The following is a 20920-nucleotide window of genomic DNA, read 5'->3' on the forward strand; positions in this document are numbered from 1 at the left end:
ACTTCGAGTACTGACTGTTCACCTGCTGCCTAACATATCCCAGCCTTGACAGGTGCCATTGTAACAAGATAATCAATCTTATACACTTCCCTGTCAGTGGTTTTAATGTTGTGGCTGATTGGAGTGTATAAATATATATATATGTGTGTGTGTGTGTGTGTGTGTGTGTGCGTGTGCGTGCGTGCGTGCGTGCGTGCGTGCGTGCGTGCGTGCGTGCGTGTGTGTGTATTACAATCTCCTAATATATATAAATTTACTTCTAAATTACTTTTAACATTTTTACACAGTCTCAGTAGTTTCTCTCAACGCAATGTATGCACACTATGTTTTTAGGGAGCAAGGGGAGACCTTCAGCTGCCATATCAAATGTGTCAAAGAACATTTCCCATGTTTCATGACAGCACAAGCCAACACTTAATGTGAGGATTTTCCTGCTCACAAAACAAAACACTTTTTTAAGTGCCCCTGGGATGACAATGGGAATGCAGAGTTTTTCCTACCAGTCATGGGAACCTGAAGATAGGTCTGTATTTCCTGGAATGCAGCCCATTAGGAAAGAGATGGAGGGAACACAGGATGTCCTGAGCACAGTGTCCCACAGCACACTGCAGTGGGGAGGACAGGGCCTAGCTGTTTGGCCATAGCTAGCAGAACTTCCCCTGTTAAAGACTCTACTAAGATGGAGTGGGATTCCCTACTCAGGTTTTCCATTACACCCATCTTACCATTTCTTTCTTTTTTCTTGCAGACATCCGTCAAATGACATGACCTGTGTAATACCCCTGGGTATGTGTGGCAGGGTTAGTGTTACCCTTAAAGCCTAAAGTAAAACGTATTTTTTAATCACTATTTATTTGCCTGGATATACCAGTTACTATTAATTATTAAAGGTTTGTCTCTTGCATATATTTCGACACCTTGACCTTTCTCCTTGAGGCCACATGTCCACAATTATACAGTGATTTGTCCGTGTTTGTCTGTCAGTATTTCACACCAATATACCTGCCACCTCCTCCCCCTGGACACTCTCCAGCCATCTTGAGAGGAGAGTTAGTGATATCACAGTTGGGGCGGAGGCATGTGTGTCTATAAGTACAGGCCCCGAGCAGGGAGACCTCTCTGTGAAGCAGAGCTGAGCAGTGCTGATGCCAAGATACTGTAGATGACCAAACAAGACTAGTGTACCTCTCAGTGCATGGACCCTGAACTGTGGATACATTTTCATCCTGGAGCTGACAAACAAGACTTCTTTTCTCTTCTTCTTGGGACTCTGGACAGTTGTTCTGAAGGGCTTCTTACTTCGACACTTCTTTATTCATTTTGAAGGTTTTTCTTTATTTGATTGTCTGCTGTGATCAGGATGCTTAGCTCTGTTACTTTGCAACAGATCATTTCTACCCTGTTTGTGCTTGGCAGTGCTGCAGTGATGGTGAGTTGCAGTGAACTGTGGCCATTTGCTTTTAAAGCTTCTCTGTAATAATTTCTGTTTGTGAAGTTTCATATTGTTAAGTCATTATGGCTAATATTTGATGAACTCTCATTTAAGTGTTGTGATTTTTGTTCTTTAAAATCCCACCAACAACTGTCACACATCCTGACCTAACCTCTGACCCTGACCCAGTCTACAGAGGGTGAGTGTCCGGCTAAGTGCTCCTGTGCCCCCTCCCCTCCACTGTGCCCGCTGGGCGTCAGCTGGGTGACTGACCACTGTGGCTGCTGTAAAGTTTGTGCTAGGCAGTTCAATGAGGACTGCAGCGCCACCGAACCTTGCGATCACATCAAGGGGCTACGTTGCCATCTTGGGGCTAGAGGAGACCCCAAGAGAGGACTGTGTCAAGGTGAAGATGACTACAATGCTGCGCAAAAGCACATTATTAAACTTAACTAACAGCAATCAAATTCATTGTCATAAGTAGATGATATAACAAAACACCTTTGGGTTTAAATAACAAAAAGTAGTTGGAGGATTTTGTGCATCTTCTCAAAATAAATCCTGCATGTAATGAAAAACAAAAAGTGAATAAAAGTTAAAAATATGAAACACAGCTGAGAACTAAATCGATCCCAACCCCCAAGAAGCTCTAAGAACAATCTAAGGAATCATCAAAAAATCAGAGGAATAACAAAAAAAATTCTGTTGCACAAAATTTTTCTGACTTTTCTCTAATTTATTTTTCTTGTGAAATACTGCACATTTTCTTCAAGGTTACCAAAATCTCTAATGTACATAAAATCCCCAAATCAAGAAAAAAAAATTACTCCATGGTTGAACAGCTCATAACACGTGACACAGAAGCCAAAAGGTTCAAGACCACTTCTTACAAGGAGGAAAAACAATAGCTACCTGTATAAATACATCACAAAACAAATAACCAGTTTAAACAAAAAATTCTACATTAAAAGAGAAGTGATTTTACATTTGCTGATCAGTTTCTTTGTAGTATAACTAGTGGAAAAGTTGTATAAGGTTTTTCTTGGCTCTGGAGGAGCTTTGTCAATTCTGAGAAAATAACCTGAGTGATGTCATCAGGGTTATTTTGCAGAATACAAATCTTAACCAGAAAATCCACATCATAAAGTGGAAGTGTGGAGTCTACAAACGCAGGTTTTCTACAGTGTCCTTCAATGAAGTTCAAAGGTCTATTCATAGCTCTGTTTCCTGTTTTTTGTGTTGACAGCTGAGGCCGAGGGTCTGCCCTGTGCGTTCAGCGGACAGGTGTACCAGCATGGCGAGGATTTTCAGCCCAACTGCCAGCACCGGTGCACCTGTATAGACGGGGTGGTGGGCTGCATACCCCTCTGTCCTCACCAAGTTCCCCTACCTGACTGGCGCTGCTCGTGGCCCCGGCTGGGCCGGCTTGAGGGCAGCTGCTGCGAGGAATGGGTGTGTGAAGACGACAACCACATCAGTGAGGAGCCAGACGAGCTGAAACACACCTCCCTACCAGACAGCCAGCCCCTTCCCAACCACATCAGTGGCCTGTTGCAGGCCCAGCCGCAGCCTCTGCACCCAGCTCTCACCAGAGGGGTAGCGATCAGAGGTAAACATTGCAGTGCATCCCAGCCCCAGCCATACATTTCCTCATGCCCAACACTAACACTAAATGTAGACTGAAGGAGGTTTTTCATGTGATATTAAGGAGATGGGCCAAACTCAGCAACAAAATTATTGAGCACAAAATCTTCAATATAATACAATTGCATGGTTAAACAAATCCTACTAAAAAGTTCTTTAGAATCCATCTTGTACTGGTTTCAGAGACATACTTAGCCTCTGACTTCAAAAAACAACTTGCTTTTAGGGGAAATTCTGTAATAATTATTCCACACTGGTGCTGGCCATTACATTAACCTTTCATTAAAAATGTATACATTTCAGATTATATTTCTGAGATATATTCTACTTCTTAGCTTTCTTTTTAAAAAAAATATTTTAAAAATATATATAGCCTAAATATGTTTCTTATTTTAAACACGATTTAAAGACTTAAGCCCTGCTAATGAAATTAAAAAGAAATCATCTCCCTGGGAGTGTAATTGTAAAGTATTCAAACCCCTTAACTTTTTGCACACTTTATTGTGTTTTAGATTTATGTAGTATCTGGAATTTGATTGGAGTCTACCTGTGGCAAACTGAATTGACTGGAAATAGTTTAGAAAAGGACACACCTGTGTATATAAGGTCCACAATTCACACAGCATGTCAGGACAAAAACCAAACTATGAAGTCCAAAGAACTTCCTGTAGATCTCCATGATAAAATTGTGGCAAGGTGCAGCTCAGAGGTAGATGAGGGTATAAGACTATTTCTAAAGCTTCTGTTCACACGAGCACACTGGCCTCAATAATTGCGAAATGGAAGAAGTTTGAAACCACCAAAACTCTTCCTAGAGAGTTCACTCTAACAGCTGCAGAGGTCCTCTGCAGAGATGGGATAACCTGCCTGAAGGATGACTGACTTGGGGTAAAAGGCAGATGGCAGCCCACTTAGAGCTTGCCAAACGGCATTTAAAGGACTCTGAGAGCACAAGGAAAAAGATTATCTGTTCCGACCATACAAAAACTGAACCTTTTGGGAATAACTCCGAACACTGTCAAGCGAACACCAGGCAATGCTCCTCACCTGGCTAATACTATCCCTATGGTGAAGCAGAGTGGTAGCAGCATCATGCTATAGGTGTGCTTCTCAGCAGCAGGCACAGGGAGAGTGGTCAAAATTGATGGAAGGATGAATGCAGCCAAATACAGAGAGGTCCTTGAAGAAAACCTGCTTCAGAGTGCATGTGACCTGAGACTAGGGCAACGGTTAACCTTTCAGCACAACAATGACCTGAAGCATAGAGCCAAGACAACACTGGAGTGGCTTTGGGACAAGTCTCTTACTGTCCTGATGCCCCAGCCAAAGCCCAGACTTAAACCCCATAGAACATCTGTGGTGAGACCTGAAGATGGCAGTTCACATACGTTTCCCATCCAGTCTGACAGAGCTTGAGAGGATCTACCAAAAATAGTGGGATAAACTGCCCAAATCCAGGTGTTCAAAGCTTGTAGGGACTTACCCAAGAAGACTTGAAGCTGTAATTGCTGCCAAAGGGGCTTCTACAAAGTACTGAATTAAGTGTCTGATTACTTTTGTAAATGACAGATTTAAGTTTCTAAATTGTCATTATGGCTTATTGAGTGTAGATTGATGGGGGGGCAATTTTAGCAATTTACAATTAAATCTACAACACAATAAAGTGTGCAAAAAATGATGGGTTCTGAATACTTTCTGAAAGCCACCATATCTGTCATCTTGTGAGCAAAGTATATATTTTCTCCCAAGGGTGGTACTACAGGAAACCTCATAGTGAGTACAAAATTGAAAGGGTTTAACCTTTGGGGAGCATGAATGTACTAAGCACATGTAACTGTGACCTTAACATCCGATTTTGATATTTCCTTTGTAGAGGTGAAAACTTTGATCTTTCATTAACATACCAAAATCTTTGTGGTTAAGCCTATGGGGACCATAAATACCCACAGCTAATTCCATGAAAATGTGTCCTGGAGTTGTCCAGATGTGATGCTCAGGACCCGAGTGTAGAAAACAAAACAACCAACTGACTGACATCTCTATTCTCAGGTTCTTCTAGTGCAAAAAATAGGATCACATAAGCAAAATTTAACCAGAGGTCATGAATGTATGGATGACAAAATTTTACAATACCATCATAATGCCTGAATGTTTGCTGGGACTCATCATTTGATTGTAACACATTGCCTTTCTTTGGCTCTACCACAGAGATGGTGTCCTACCCCATGTCTGAGGTATTACAAGAATCCAGCTGTTTCCCACAAACCACTGTGTGGACTGAGTGTTCCACCACATGTGGGATGGGCATTTCAAGTCGGGTTACCAATAACAACCCAGACTGTCGTCTGGTCAGAGAAACCAGACTGTGCCAGGTCCGACAATGTGAGCTGCAGTTTCCTGTAGTTAGCAAGGTACGCTAAGAAACATCCATTAGGAAATCAAAGAATATTGGAGATAAACATAAAATATTAGTAAGATGTATGGGGTATTACGTTACAAACTCATCTCAGTTTCTTTGAATAGTACAATACTGGTAGGGAACTGGCTTTGAGATGATTGTATTTGTCAGTTAAAGTCCTCTGAGTTAATATGATTTTCACATGTGTAAAATTAATAAATACATCAGTAAACAGTAAATTGTTCCTTAATGAAAAATTCTATTTCTGTCATCCAGAAGTGGAAGAAGTGTCAGCGAACTGTCCGCCCCCAAGAACCAGTCAGAATCACCTTCGCTGGATGCTCAACAGCACGGCGGTACCGCCCTCGCACCTGTGGGACTTGCACCAATGACAGCTGCTGCACACCCTCCCTCTCCCGCACCGTGCGCCTCCGTTTCCACTGCCCCGATGGAGAGGGTTTCTACAGAAACGTCATGTGGATACAGCGCTGCAGTTGCAATACAAGCTGCCATACACACAACAGGCCTTCCAGGCCTTCAGTCAGTCTTCACAATGACATCCACACCTTCAGGCACTGAGGCTGACTAGCCCTGGCCTGGCACACTGGGCGAAGGCTCTGCACCTATCCCTACCTAAACCCACTGCCTCCCTGTCAGTAAGTTAGGTGGGAACCTCTGAGCTTCTGCCATCCCTGTCCCCAACCAGGCACAACTCTTGCTTGCACTTTAAGCTTCCTGCCATGATGACGTCAGTTTGCCCACACTAGACGTGTTACCTCTGTAGCACCAGTGCAGCACTGAGGACAACACAAAGTATGCTGCTGTGTTAAACTGCTGGCAGAGAGTTTTTACTTTTATTTATTTGTAAGGTTGTATAATCTCCACAGACGGCAACGCGCCTGTATGTCACAGAGAAAGAAGGTTGTTTAGACCAGAAAAAGGGAATGATGCATGACCATGCATCTTTTGTTACATTGCATTTAGAATTAGTGAGGAAGAACTAGATTACAGACTAGATTAAGACATATTCATTAGTGACTATATGGACTGTGTGTTCATTATGGCCTGTCCTTTGTCATACAACATTTCCTACAAATGTGCTCATTGTGTGTGTTTGTGTGTGTGTGTGTGTGTGTGTGTGTGTGTGTGTGTGTGTGTGTGTGTGTGTGTGTGTGTGTGTGTGTGTGTGTGTGTGTGTGTGTGTGTGTGTGTGCGCGCACATTATCCTACTACAGTATACACTGATTAGCAACAACATTAAAACCAGTTACTGGTTTTAATGTTGTGGCTGATCTGTGTATAGATTAAAGCATTCAGTGTATATAGACTTCACTCTTAATTGTGGAGTGGTAAATTCTAGGATCACCTCATTTTTCGGGGTGGGATTTTATTTTAGTTGATGTGTGTGTCCTTCAGATTGTACATACAATGCTTTATTTCCAGGGAGGAAATGATGCTATGTATTTAAGACATGTTATACTTGTTCATTGGATGCTTTTGTCTGTAAACCCTTGTACATCTAATCTAACCTGTAATGTTTATTTTTTTGGCTATTGTTTGAATTAAATGTATCAAGAAGCTTTGCAGTTGTCTTCAATTCTTCACAACCCATGGCAGAGTCAGCCATCCCTATGCAAAGAGTAAATATACAGCAGAAGAAAACAGAGTCTATATTTAGGATTTTTTAGTTTTTTTTAGTTTTCCACTTTACAAACTAACTTATCTAACCTGAAGGCTATTGCTGGTTTGAATAATTTCACCAGACTGCAAAAGCCAGCATGTACCAAGGGGAGGACCCATGGAGCAGTGATTCATCATTTTGAGTTGAATTTTTGGTTTTCCATCACCATTGTGTCCCTACTACAGTTTTTCTCTGCTATTGTGTGAATTGAATTATTGATTCTCCTACAAAAGCTGTTGGATTTAGGAGGGAAAGAAGAAAATTAAGACAAGAGTAAGCGTATACAACCGTGCAAGTGTCTCTTTGAGACTGTGACTTTGTGCTTTGAGCTAAATGCTAACCAGCATTTTAGCATGCTCACAGTGACAATGCTAACATGCTCAGTGAGTATAATGTTTACCATGATCACCACCTTAGTTGAACATGTTAGCATGCTAATATTTGCTAATTAGCACAAAACACAAAGTACAGCTGAGGGGGATGGGAATGTTATTAATTTTTCTAAAATTTGGTAATAATTCGGTAGTATTGGAGATATTACAATTTGGACTAAAGTTGTAAACCGACGGACATTGCAGCTACTGTGGCTAAAAGTAAGGCCTAAGTTGTATTGAACCAAAAATATTCTTTAATCTCTAAGTCAACATTCAATGTACACTGTTGCAAACTGTAAGCTTACAGTTGCTTAAAAGGCAGGGCCAACATGTCAAACACTTTGTCCACTCATGACTAGGCAGGGAAGGAGCTTAAAAGCCAAAGCAGCACTTCAGAAGGAATCTGCAGTGGCTGTCCTTAGGCCTCCTAACAGGTTCCCCTGGCCATGGCTGCATGGTGTTGCTTATGAACCAAAATTGTCAACTGAGCTGAAGAGAGCAGTAGCTTTGACAGTGATAGTTTTCTACCTGCTGAGTTACACTGGGGATATACTAACAAAAAAACAAAGGCAGGTTGTGTCATGCTGAATGTCCAAAAGAAAATTATTTTATTTCACATTGAAATTGGGTTTAGTCAGCCGTGATACATGCCGTGTATACCACTATCATTGGTTTGGCAATAATCTCCCTTGTTGTTGTGTTTTACTCTTACCACAGAACTTCTTAGTACACATTTTCAGCCAGAGCTCTGTGTTCATGTTGCCTGATGGCCTTACACAATGCTCTGGCTACCTCTGTACCACAAACATTACAGTGGGCTACTAAATTCCTCACCCTGGCCTCTGCCTCCTTCTGAGAGGAGGGAGAAAACTCTGACCTCCTGTCTGCCCCAGTCAGACCCCAGTCAGTGGTCTGTGCTTCATGTCTACCAACTCTTCAGTCTCCACTTACAACTAGAGAAGAGATATTAAGTTTTTGGGATCATAATTGAGGCAGCATCTTAACTGCTTGGTGGGTACTACACTGATTTTGACCTGAGGATGGTGCGGGAGGAAAACTCTCTTGAACTGTCAAAAGTTGAAAGGGCTCATTCTTTGGGGAGTGTACATTTGTTCAGTAAATTTAAAGTCATTGTGCCCATAACATTTTGATACTTCCTCAAGTGTACATGTGTCTTGGCCTTACCTTGGCACTAAAAGTCCCAGGCACGGAAATAAAAAGAAAGTATTTTTTTCAAATGTGAGTTCATCACCAAAAAGCCCTTGTACTCTTGGGTTTTAAAGTTAACACTGAACCAATCAGTATTTTTATATTAACAATGTATCAAACGAATATGTATAATGTGAAATGTGTGGAAATTCCCCTCAGCTCGACAGAAAGTTTTTGCCTATTTTAACTAATTGTTTTGGTTTTTATATCCCACAAACTGCTGCCATCAACCTTGTTTTCAGCAGCAGGCAGCTTTTTAGTGAGAAAGCCCTTTTAAGCTCAATGTACACTACCTGCCTAGTACCAAACAAAATGATATAAAGTGATAATATGCAAGATATTGCGTTTTCAGCTTGTTGGCCAAAAATATATTAATGCATCTTAACAGTAAATAGTTAATTTAGTTTTCATGCCATGTAGTCCTCTACAATAGTGATTTTATAAAGATCTTTAGTGTTCACATTTTCAGATAGCAAGTTTGTCCATGACCAACATAGCGTCTACGAATTTTTTGCAAATACAGTTGTTTTCGGTGTGATGTGTGATATAAATTGTACTCTTATGAAAACCTGTCCACAGAACATGGCTGTAGCGCAGTCCTAAGACCAAAACAGATACCTCCGGTAGGAATGCATTTTTCAAATTCGGTTTCTGCTAAAGCCTTTGCCAATTCCATACCTACTCGTCCAGTGTTTTGAATACTTTTCGTCATGGGTGTTCTAACTTGGGATAGATAAAATGTTGGTCATATGGGCACATTTTTTTTACTGGAACTATCTATCATAAATTTAACTGACAACAATGCCCATCACTGATGGCGCCACTTGTTCCCATTTGACTCAGACCATTCATACCCTTCATGACGATGTTTGTCTGCTCGGGCTGTTTGGTTGGTGTAAATTCAGGGAAATGATCCTGAAATGAAATCAAGGAATCTTCTTGTTGTACTAAATTTAATCAAAATTTTTTACTCATTCAGAAGCCGACACACTTGTGATGTTCTTTCTACAATGGAAATCAAATATAGTTCAGATAGCTTGTCCCAGCACTATTGCATAGGTTCTCACAAATGCATTGCACTTGTAGGTTGCTTTGCTTTCAATCCTCTGTCCAGTTCATCCCAAACCAGCTCCATGGGGCTTAAGTTTTGACAATGTTAAACTAACTGAGTTAAGTTAATTAAAATTGTTGTAACAAGATGAGTAACCTTAAATATTTAGGTTACATCTAAAACTGGTCAGTCATGTTGAGAAAAATGTCAGACAGATTTACTTTCCTCAGTTTGAAGAATCAGTTCTTTATTTGACATGAATAACTTCCAGCTGCAGCTGTTGGAGCGGCTTTGTTTCAGACTCAGTCCAGAGACAACATATATTACAGACATACAGCAAGATTCCATCATGAGTCAATCAGGCAATGATGTTTCTTTAGAAAATTAATGTCATGACTTGAGTCAACGCTCAGCATTTCATTTACTCGATTGATCATTTCTAGTCAAAAGACCTCATGTCAGAACTCCTCATGTTTATGAGTTCTGAAGTGGTCTGAAAATTACAACCATAAATTTTAAGTTGAATTAACTTGAAAATAATAAAATTTTATATTTACTTATATATTAATAAGGAAAGATAAGTTGATTCTAATAATTCCTACATAATGTTTTACCTTGTATTAACAAATGTTTTTTAAGTTGAAAACCTGTAAAAAGTCAAGTTGATACATCAGTTTTTCCTCTGTTGTTTTATCTGTATTTTGAATTTCATCAGCACTGAAGGAGAGCTCCCAGGTGTACTTCAGAGACTGGATTTCTGATCACTAAGCTGAGAAAAGGAATCACAACTAGTAATCTTGATCACGAAACATATTTACTTTGGCTGCGGTTTAACTTGACCTGAGAACTTAACTTGACCTTACTATCACTCAAAATATTACTCATAAAATTATTACATTATAGTCTTTAGCATATATCTAATTCGTAATACATTAGGAGGCAATAAACACGGTAAACAAAAAGAAAATGATGAGACAAATCCAAGATGCATAAAATGTGTATAAGGTAGACACAGCAGCGCAATCAGAGGAAGAGAGAGAGAGAGAGAGAGAGAGAGAGAGAGAGAGAGAGAGATGGAGCAGGTGGAGGTGGAGATGGTGTTGATATGGATGTTAATATTGAGATAAATGCAGCCAAAATCTCACTTAAACAAACAAAAGTTTAGTTGCAGTCTGTAGTGATTCTACATAATTGATGGTTAATTTCAATTTCAAGTTTGATGAACACAAACCACAATTCCCCATCCCCTATTCTTAAGTGTTACAGAAATCCCGTATTGTGTTCATTAGTAGTTGCCTAACTTCATTTTGTTTCTTATAATCACGTTTTGGTTATATATACTTGATGCAAATTTAGTTCCAACACTACAACCTCATTTGCACTTATTTGCACCTACAGCAGTTTACAGGAAAAGTCTATAAAACATTTTAAAAGCACATCAAGTACATTTTGGTACTGTGATAGCTTGGATTCAGAGCATATGCCCATCAAGCAACACAACTCCTTGGACATTGATTTCCTCCAGGACAACCTCAATGGAATCACCAAGGATGGCACTTTTAATCACTTTCCTATCAAGGCCTCTCTTTAAAGATAGGTAAAGTTGCATAAATGCCCATGAGGCAAAATAATTGTTAGAATATCACAATAGCTAATTCAAGTTAATTATCTCTACCTCTAGAAGTATGTCGATAAAGTGCCACACTGCACCTCCTCCTGTGCATGAGACTTACTGTAGGAGATGCACCGTGAAATGATCTGTTAATAACAAATTATTAAACCTTTAGAATATACAATTCAGGAGACAGGTAGATGGAATTTAAAAAAAAGAGGTACTGTATGTAAACTGGTTTCTATTAGTAATGTTAGCTGCAACAGCTGCCATCAGTGTTAGAAGATGTAGCTTAACATCTCTACAAAAGTCACAGGGAGACCATGCACAAAAATGTCTCTTTGGACATAAGAAATAATTTGAAAATGAAATGACACTTACCTTTAGTGTGTTGATAAAATGCCCATATATCTGTGAACTTCATGTGTAATTTTTCCTGATATGTTGGAGTGAACTCTGCTCTTATCAAATAAAGACTGAGAAACATCAAGTCATCAGACAAATTTCATTACGTTTTCACAGCTTGATATTTCATTTATCAATGATCAAAATTTGTTACAATGGTAAGATGTAATAACTACCAATGTTATTCTGTCACCACAACTCATCAGAATCATGTTTGCAATTTAAAAAGTTTTACTACGTCATTGAATTTGAATTTTTATCCTGCAACAATGCATTTAATTAAGTAAGGGTAATAGGTCCACTGAATGACTTATTAGAGTGTACACAGCAGTAAGAGCACCCAAGATACAGAAAAAAAAAGAAAATCACAGCAATATAGGCTTAGATAGACAATTTAATTTCTAAATGTTTTACATAATCCATAAAGGCATTAAAAAAGAAATACAGAATAAAACACAACATGCAAATTAAATCTTAATTAGTTTTAATACTAAAACATTATAGTTTGTTAAAAACCATTTATTAAATATTTATGTATTGCTTATGAATGCTAAATAGGGTAACTTAAAGTATTGAGTTGCCAAAAAGAGATATAACCACTAGAAAGGTCAAGATGTAAGAGTAAATTGGAAAATAATGTGTGTCAGTTTTAGTCTTTGTGTTTGTGTTTAGTTTGGACTCTGAACAGTTAGCAGGCTGCTACCTGATGACCTGAGCATTCATTTGTTAAAAAACAGTCAGAGATTTACAGTATTTTGATCTTAAACCATTGAGAAACTTATTGACAAGCAGCAGTAATTTATGACACAATGGAAGTGAATACAGAGATATGAGATTTGGTGGGATACATTCTGTTTTCTTCATCTTTGTCAGGACTAGCAGCAGCATTCTGAAGTTACCATCATTTCTTGAGAAGAGTAATCCAATCTGCTGGAAATTAAAGGGTGAATGCCTGAAATTTTGGAAATTTTGTTCACTTTCTTGCTGAGAGTTAGATGAGAGGATCTACACCACCCTCATGTCTTTCCACCAAATGTGATGCTAATACAAACAGCCAAATAACTTAGCTTGGGACAAAGACTGGAAAAAGGGGGAAACGGCTAGCCCGACTCTGTCTAAAAGGCAACAAAATCCTTCTACCAGCACATTTCCCGGTCCAGACCAATTAACAGGCAAAAAGCAAAGATTCCAGGAAGTTTTCCAGTGTTTCAACCAAGAAATAGTATGGCACATCACCCATAAAATGGTGATTTGATGATTTTACATTTTGATTTTCAACCAAAAGAATAGAAACAACTTAATTAGTGAGCTTTATTGGTGCAGGTAGGTGGATTTTTCTCCAAAATGGAGGAAGCTATCAAAACTTATTAGAAGTGACATTCACTTTTATTTGACTTTCTCTATCCGTGGAAAAACAGTTCCACAAAAGAGGGTTATGAGACAGGAGTGGATGGTACTTGACAGTTTTGAAAAAACTGTGTGAACTTACTGTCCTTTTAATGACCAAGCTAAGCTAACAAGGTAATCATTTTCCTAACCGTCTGTTAGCAAGCTCGTTAGGGGGAGAGCTTTACTTTCTGTCTTCAAGGAGACGAGCGAATGTCACTTTGTGTTCTAAATGCTGTTTTAGTGGGCTTCAGTGGGCTATGGCCTCGCATAGCCCAGTGACATACAGTTCATGGCCCTGATCTATAATTTCTGACTTTTTTACTTTCTGACTTTCCATGGCTAGTGCTCCCATTACCTGAACATTTGATACTATAGACTGTAATCAATGAGAAGAAAAGGGTTGGACAAAACATTCTTCTGCCATTACTTTAAGAATCCTACTGAAATTCACTGATTTCCACTTAGTAATTATAAACTTTCTGACTTTCCCTTTCCACAACACACTACTCCAAACCTCCATGACAATCCAGTACCTGTGGACTCAGGAGACATCCAGCATTTAGGATGACTCATTTCTAAACTAATTCCGCAAAACTCTGATGACACTGAGGTTCTTACCATCACGAGAGAGAAAATAGAGCCTCAGATGGAAGGATCTGTCCACATCACAGTGAGGGGGCTTCCTAAATGTGATTGTCTTGGCAGCTGCAGTGCTGTGATGCTCCACAGTAGTTTGTATTGGCTGGGAAACCAGACTGGAAGTTACAGGTGTTGTCAAGCTTCACAGAGAGCTGTGACTTTCAGCATGGGCTTGACAGAGAAACAGGAAATATGTTAGAAATCCACAGGGTCTCAGAGTGGATGAAGTTTGCCTGGGCTGCCACATCAACCACAACAGAGGAAACCCCACCTCCACTCCACCCCTCCATGCACTCTGACAAAGGATGTATCGAAGTGGTTCCTTTTCAACACAATGGAGGATAATAACATGTCTCAATATGACTTGTTATTGGCTTGAAAACGAATGTGTGGAACATGACATGAGTGTCAAAGCCAACATCTTTTTATGGAACCAAAGTCAGCATTTCCACAAAGGATCCTTTTTAGATTGAGGGTTCATAGTTGAGTAAACACTGTGACGTCAACACTGATTCAAAGAACTACCCCTACTAAAACAGCTGCTCTCATTGTGTCTGGTACTAGTGCTACGATTATTACTACTGCTGCTGATAATGCTGATGCTACTACTCCAGTGTTGGCTACTATGATCAATTCTTGGTCCAATCCTCCTGATCACCTGCTCCACAAACTTTTATACTGTAGATATCTCTTACTAATATTATACCAATGATTCTAGGAAAGTAGACACTCTACAAACTGCCCCAATGTGTTAAATAAAAGAGTAAGAGTCTATGACCATGCTAGTGGTTCAGTGACAACGCTGACATGCTGACGTTCAGCAGGTATAATGTTTACCTCATTCACTTTCTGAATTCAGTATGTTAGCATGTTAACATTTGATATTTAGCACTAAAAGCCAATAACAGCTGAGGCAGATGGAAATGTCAGTAGTTTTGCAGATATTTGATCTGAAACTACAGTTTTGGACAAGTGTAAATTTTGACCTGATGATGACACTAGATGAAGTTAGAAAAATGTTCATAGCAATCCATTCAGTAGTTGAGATATTTCAGTTTAGACCATAATAGTGGACCAACAGATTGACTTTGCCATCATGCCACTAGTATGCCTAAAAAGGGATATCTAGAAGACCTGGGGTGTGATTCCCAGCAGCAGTACCTCCTCCTAGATTTTGAAGGCTTATGAGTTTCCAAAACAATACAAAACTGTTTTGGTCTTTTTTAATTTCATTTACATTGCAGAAAAAAGGCAGAAAACATGCCCCTCCTTCACAGTGAAGGAGGGGCCATAACAGTTTGTCAAAAGTTATTTTTTCCTTTGTTCCTTCTGTATGCATTTCTAATAAGGTGGAATGTGTCTCCACACAGCTGATTTCTTGTATGAACAATAAGTAAATTTTGGAAAAATTTCAATCTGGTTTTCACTCACTACACAGCACTGAGACTGCTCTGGTCAAGGTCATCAATGACGTGTTACCTGCTGCTGATGCAGGCCTGTACTCTATTTTAGTTCCCCTTGACTGCAGCTCAGCCTTTGACACAGAGGACCACGTCTTAATCAGCGGTCTGAAAAACTACATTGGAATCAGTAATCTTGCTCTGGTTTGGTTCATGTCATATCCGTCTAACAGGTCCTTCTCTGTTGTGCTTGGATCTGCCTCCTCTCACGCTCCTCATTTTTGGTCTCCTTTTATTTACTATATAGATGCACCATACTTATACTGGGTGGGACGTCCTTTTGCTCTCAAAACAGCCTCAGTTTTTCATGGAAAAGGAGGCAGGCAGCTGCAGGTCGAGGCAGGATGCAGGCAGCTGGAGATCAGGAGCTGGTGTCGACTACACTGCCGACGGGAGACCTGGAGCAGGTGTCGGCTGGACCGCTGATGGGAGACCAGGAGGAGCTGTCAGCAGGACTGCCAACTGGAGATCAGGAATCCTAACTATTAATGGAGGAATCTCTGTCTGTCTGTCTTTCTGTCTGTCCTTCAGTTTTCTAAATAACTGATCATCTGATCAACTTCAATCTTCACATGTTTATTGTTGAGGACCCAAGGAACTGCATAGTGAATTGTGAAGTGTTTTTGGATTAGCAGGTCTGAAGAAACATAAAAAGGAAAATATTAAACGACAGTCAGTTACTGCTGGGGAGACTCATCATGTCACCAACATCATCGATTACAACAATTTGGCAGAGCCCAGTCAAAGCATGTATTCCCTAGAAAATAGGCTGGAGCTAGAAAACCATTTAAAGTGTAGGAGTATTTTAGACGAGACCCAAGCTCTGCGATTTGGAAAGGGCTATAAGACAGCTATGCACGGTCACTTGAAGCAAAAGGATCCCGGAGCTCTTTGATTAAGACACAGTGACAGCAGTGACATCACCGTTTTGTTTATTTTTTACCGCCAACCAAGCATAACATATGAAGATTATTAACAAGCAGAACAAGTAATCTATGCTCTGCTGCTGTTATGGTAACGTAGCGTCACACCATGTGTCATCTAATGTTGTTATTTAGCTCGTGTATAGTTTCTCTTTCTTGTAACGGCCATGTATGAGTGAGAAAATGGTTTAAACTAACGTTACGGACTGTTGTTAGTTTGTAGATCGTTTGAAACATTTTCCTTGCTGATGCAAAAATACATGCACTGCATATTACTTCGGTGATGAAATGAATCCATGTCATACCGATTTTAAGTTTTAAGTCAAGGTATTCAGAAAAAAACACTGATTATCCAGTTCAGGGAACAGGTTACTATGACACACAGTGATTAAATTCGTCTACACTCACTTGCCAGTGTATTAGGTACACCTAGATAAAATGGTGTCAACCTTAATTCATATAAAAGGGATGGAAAAAATATTAGGACACCTCTCAGTATTACCCAGTACAGTTCTACAGCACCACAGATTACAGCCTCCAAAATGACCATTAAAATAAATCAACACCTCTTTCCTCATGAATGGTGGATTTATTGCAGACCTGTTGTATCATACTGCATTAGTTTTATCTAGGGTTCTTAATAAATTGGCAAGTGACTGAATATGTCACAGCAATCCTTTTGAATTTGCGGTCCAGTATTTTTTGATCAGATATCTGACAAATAGGGCCTATTATTATTATTAATATCATAACACAGCAGTGATGTGGAAATTGGATGATTATTACATGGTTCAAAAAAAAAATTATAATAACTATTAATGAGATAACAAGCACATTTTGAAAGGGTACTGTACTACTAACTAGTAAAAGAGGCCTTAAAAAGAGGCCTGCAACCTTGGTGTTATTTTCAGCTGAGTTGTCCTTTGAAAGTCAGGTGACTCAAGTTGTCCAATCCTACTTCGTCCAACCGAGATATTTGAACAAGAATTGAATTGATTTTAAGATTTTACTGCTCATTTTTAAAGCCTTGAAAGGTCAGGCTCCTGTCTTTATCTGTGATTTACTAATTCCTTAAGAGCTTGATCTCTGCTTGAGATCCTCTGTCAGGACCTAAGTAATGGTTCCAAAATCTCAATTTCTCAATAAAGGTGACCTGGCCTGTCTGGGCCCCTCAGATATGGAACTCGCTGCCTGAAGACAGGCAAACTCAGTATCCTCTTTAAAATCTCTTCTGAAAACTCACTTTTATCTTCTGGATTTTTCTTAACTGATATTCGTTTTAATTGTTTTATTCATTTATAATTATTCATCTTGTTTTGGATTGATTACTTTTATTCCTCATTTTTATTGTGAAGTACTTTGTAACTATTTTGAAAGGTGCTGTATACATAAAGTTATTATTATTATTTGTATTATTATTATTTATTAGAGATTATCATGGCTTGGCTAACACCTTGATCACTTGCCTCAGCAAATCTGTGCTAGTTCAGCTCCAACTGGTGCAGAAATTTGCAGTGAAGGGCTTTACAAAAACAAAACTTGTATTTGACATCAAACTGGTTCTTGCTTCTCTGTCAGTTAAGGATCTTTTCAGGATCAAGTCTTCTGTCCCTTAGACAAGTTGCTGTCCTGTTATAAAACTACTTTATGGAACTAAAATTCCATGACTACAGTTGTGGCTAAAGACTAAAGGGGAATGTGCCTTTGCTTTTGAATAAGCGTCTTCAAACAAAAATGCTGTGTTTCCATAATTCTGAAATTATGGCTTTATATTTCAAGTCTACACTGGATGTATTTGTATTTTACACATTGTGTCATTTGTTTTGTAAAGAATTTTATAGCTGTTACTTTGATCTTTAGCTGCTTACACTACTACTGTACTTATAACACTGCTAGCACTGTTGCCACAACTTCTAATAATCAGAACTGCAACTACTATTTAATCAACCAATTTCACTGGAAATATTATTAATGTTGCCTTGATATGTAGGAATGGTGGTTGACATGAATGTATTTAGAATCATGAGTGTTCACTGAACTCCAGTGGTCAAATTGAGGAACTGAAACACTACATCGAACTCATGGATACATCACATTGTTTATATCAATTGTATCAATTGATATAAGCATTTTTTAAAACATGTCTTTTTAAAAAGTTTTCTGTCTCTAGACTAGTCTCACCTGTCAGTTCACATCTGTGTTAATGCAGACATGAAACAGATGTGAACTATCTGCTGTGGCTGTATGTTTGGTAAAAACTTTCAAAATATATGTAACAGACCAAACTGAAGAGATCAGAAATGAACCAACAAAAATGATTATGAAATAGTCAATATTGTCCTTCAGTGGTCACAGTGTGAAACCACAACTCCACGTCCTTCAGTGGGAACGATACAGTAATTTGTACTGATTATTAATTTTTCTTAGAGTTATCAAGGTAATAATAGTTGTGGTAGAGTTAATGTCATGGGTCATTTCAAAAGAGATTATACATACATGCCACTCGGAGCCAGGTATAGATTGGAGTGAGTTACCTTTTGCAGGCAGTGAAGTGCCTGATGTCGAGGGATCCAGACAGTGGTGTGCAAGGAGGAGGAGAGAAGACAGGATAAAGTGAGGGGAACAAAGATTGTTGAACCAGTTCCAGAGCCAGAAAGTGATGAGGTAATGACCATACCTAGTGATATTGCCCAGCTTCAAAGGCAAGACCACTCTCTTATTCTCCTATTTTCAAAGTGTGTCCCTAACTCAACTGAGGTCACAGAGAAAGTCAGGGAGGTATTACTCCTTAAGGGTGAGCAACTGTATCGTTGCAGCACGAAGGGCTACCAATTGGTTTTTCCCAAGAGCTTGAGGCCCACAGTCTTGCAGCTAGCTCATTCTGTACCTTGGGCAAGTCCTTTAAGCCAACTCAAAACCCTCTCCAGAATGAGAACTCACTTTTATTGGCCACAGCCCTTTGCTGACACAGTGCAGTTTTAGTAAATCATGTCCACAGTGCCACAGACTAGGACCAATAGCTCTCCGTTCTACCACCAGGTAGGAGGGGTGACAGGGCTCAACTTATCACCATGCCAGTTATAGACACCCCTTTCTCCAGCTTCACCATGAACATTGTAGCCCACTGGAGAGGAGCAGTGCAGGTCACAGGTATATTTGAGTAGTGTTTGATTATGCTACAAGAAATGCTGATGCATTCCCCTTAAGAGAGGTCAAGGCTCGCCAGATTACAAGCTGTCTAATATAAATGTTCTAAAGGGCTGGGATCTCCAAAGAAATCATTACTAACCAGGGTTCCAATTTAACCTCTAACTTCCTGAGGGAAGTCTACAAACTGCTGGGGATCCCTACCTACCAACAGACAGATGGCCTTGTTGAACATTTAAAAAACCCTCAAATCCATGTCGAAGAAGGTAAACGACTCGGGGGCAGACTAGGACCAATAGCTCTCCGTTCTACTTTTTGCCTGCATAGAGGTGCCTCATAGCTGTTGACAGGTTTTTCTCCATTCCAGCTCCTGTACGGCCATGCAGTATGGGGTCTGCTGGATGAGCTGAAGGAGGTACCGAGGATGGGACCAAACCCTGAAAGACAATGCTGTGTTCTCTTGTATGTACTGAAGATGAGGACAAGCTTGAACAGTTCCAGAAGCTGGCCAACAGTCATCTGGGTAATTATCAGCAGAGTCAAAAGTGGAGCTATGACAAAGTGACTTGCGAGAGGTTCTTCCAAGATGTCCAGAAAGTTCTGCTTCTTCTTCCAACATCAGAGAGTGGTCTCTTAGCCAAGTGGCAGGGCCCCTACTCTCACCTACGAACTGTACGTGCCAGATTGCTGCAAGAAGTATTACGTATTTCATGTTAATTCGTTTAAGGAATGGCTTGACAGACCTGCATCATCACTACAGTTGTGGGCTTGCGCTGTGGTTGATTAAGATGAATAATAGGGGCAGTTCTTTCCCTCGGCAGGTGAAGAACTGTAAATCCCAATTCTAACTCATCTTGCAGCAGACCCGCAGAAGGAGCTAGAGGCCATCATGTCTGTTGAGCTCTTCAGTACCAAGCCAGATTGAACAGACCTCATCCAACATGACATATGGCTCCGCTGTCCCAACCAACAACCCATCAGGGACATCACTTCCAGAGTTCCAGGTACTGAAGCACTGAAGCAGGAGTTGGAAGACATGCTTGCCATGGGGGTCATTGAGCTATCTAGAGGTGAATGGTGTAGTCCAGTAGTGGTGGTCCCAAAGAAAGATGATACAAAACAAAAATTTTGTATCAACTTCTCTAAACTGAATGCTGTTTATTCTTTTGGCCTCTACTTTTGGCCTACCCAATGCCAAGATTAGAGGAGGTGATGGAAATGCCGAGTATCTTGCAGAACTTGATTTTTGTAAAGGGTATTAGCTGGTGCCATTGACTGAGTCTTCTAAAAGACTTGACAACACATAAGGTCCCTTGTGTACTTTTCAGAACAATGCCTTATGGACATCATGGAGCTCCAGCTACATTTCAGAACCTGATGGATGAGGTCTTGAGAGGAGCTGATGGCTATGCCGTGGCATACATTGATGACATTGTAGTGATAAGTGAGACCTGGGAGGATTACATTCAAAACCTCTTTGATATCATTCAAAAGATCCATAAACCTGGACTGGTCATCGACTCAAGAAAATGTTACATCGCCAAGTTGAAGTGCTT

At 39.8% G+C, this 20920-nt stretch overlaps 1 protein-coding gene across 1 annotated transcript; it reads left to right on the plus strand.

The window, feature by feature from the left end:
• Window positions 1-1140: 1140 nt before the first annotated feature.
• On the plus strand, window positions 1141-6647 carry ccn1l2 (cellular communication network factor 1, like 2). Its single transcript, XM_040154296.1, has 5 exons — window positions 1141-1429; window positions 1622-1838; window positions 2679-3041; window positions 5285-5487; window positions 5751-6647. Exons 1-5 carry the CDS (start codon window positions 1361-1363, stop codon window positions 6051-6053), a joined length of 1155 nt encoding a protein of 384 aa, XP_040010230.1. The 5' UTR covers window positions 1141-1360; the 3' UTR covers window positions 6054-6647.
• Window positions 6648-20920: the final 14273 nt, after the last annotated feature.

The sequence above is a fragment of the Xiphias gladius genome, chromosome 19 (genome assembly GCF_016859285.1).
Source record: "Xiphias gladius isolate SHS-SW01 ecotype Sanya breed wild chromosome 19, ASM1685928v1, whole genome shotgun sequence".
NCBI classification, from domain to species: domain Eukaryota; kingdom Metazoa; phylum Chordata; class Actinopteri; order Istiophoriformes; family Xiphiidae; genus Xiphias; species Xiphias gladius.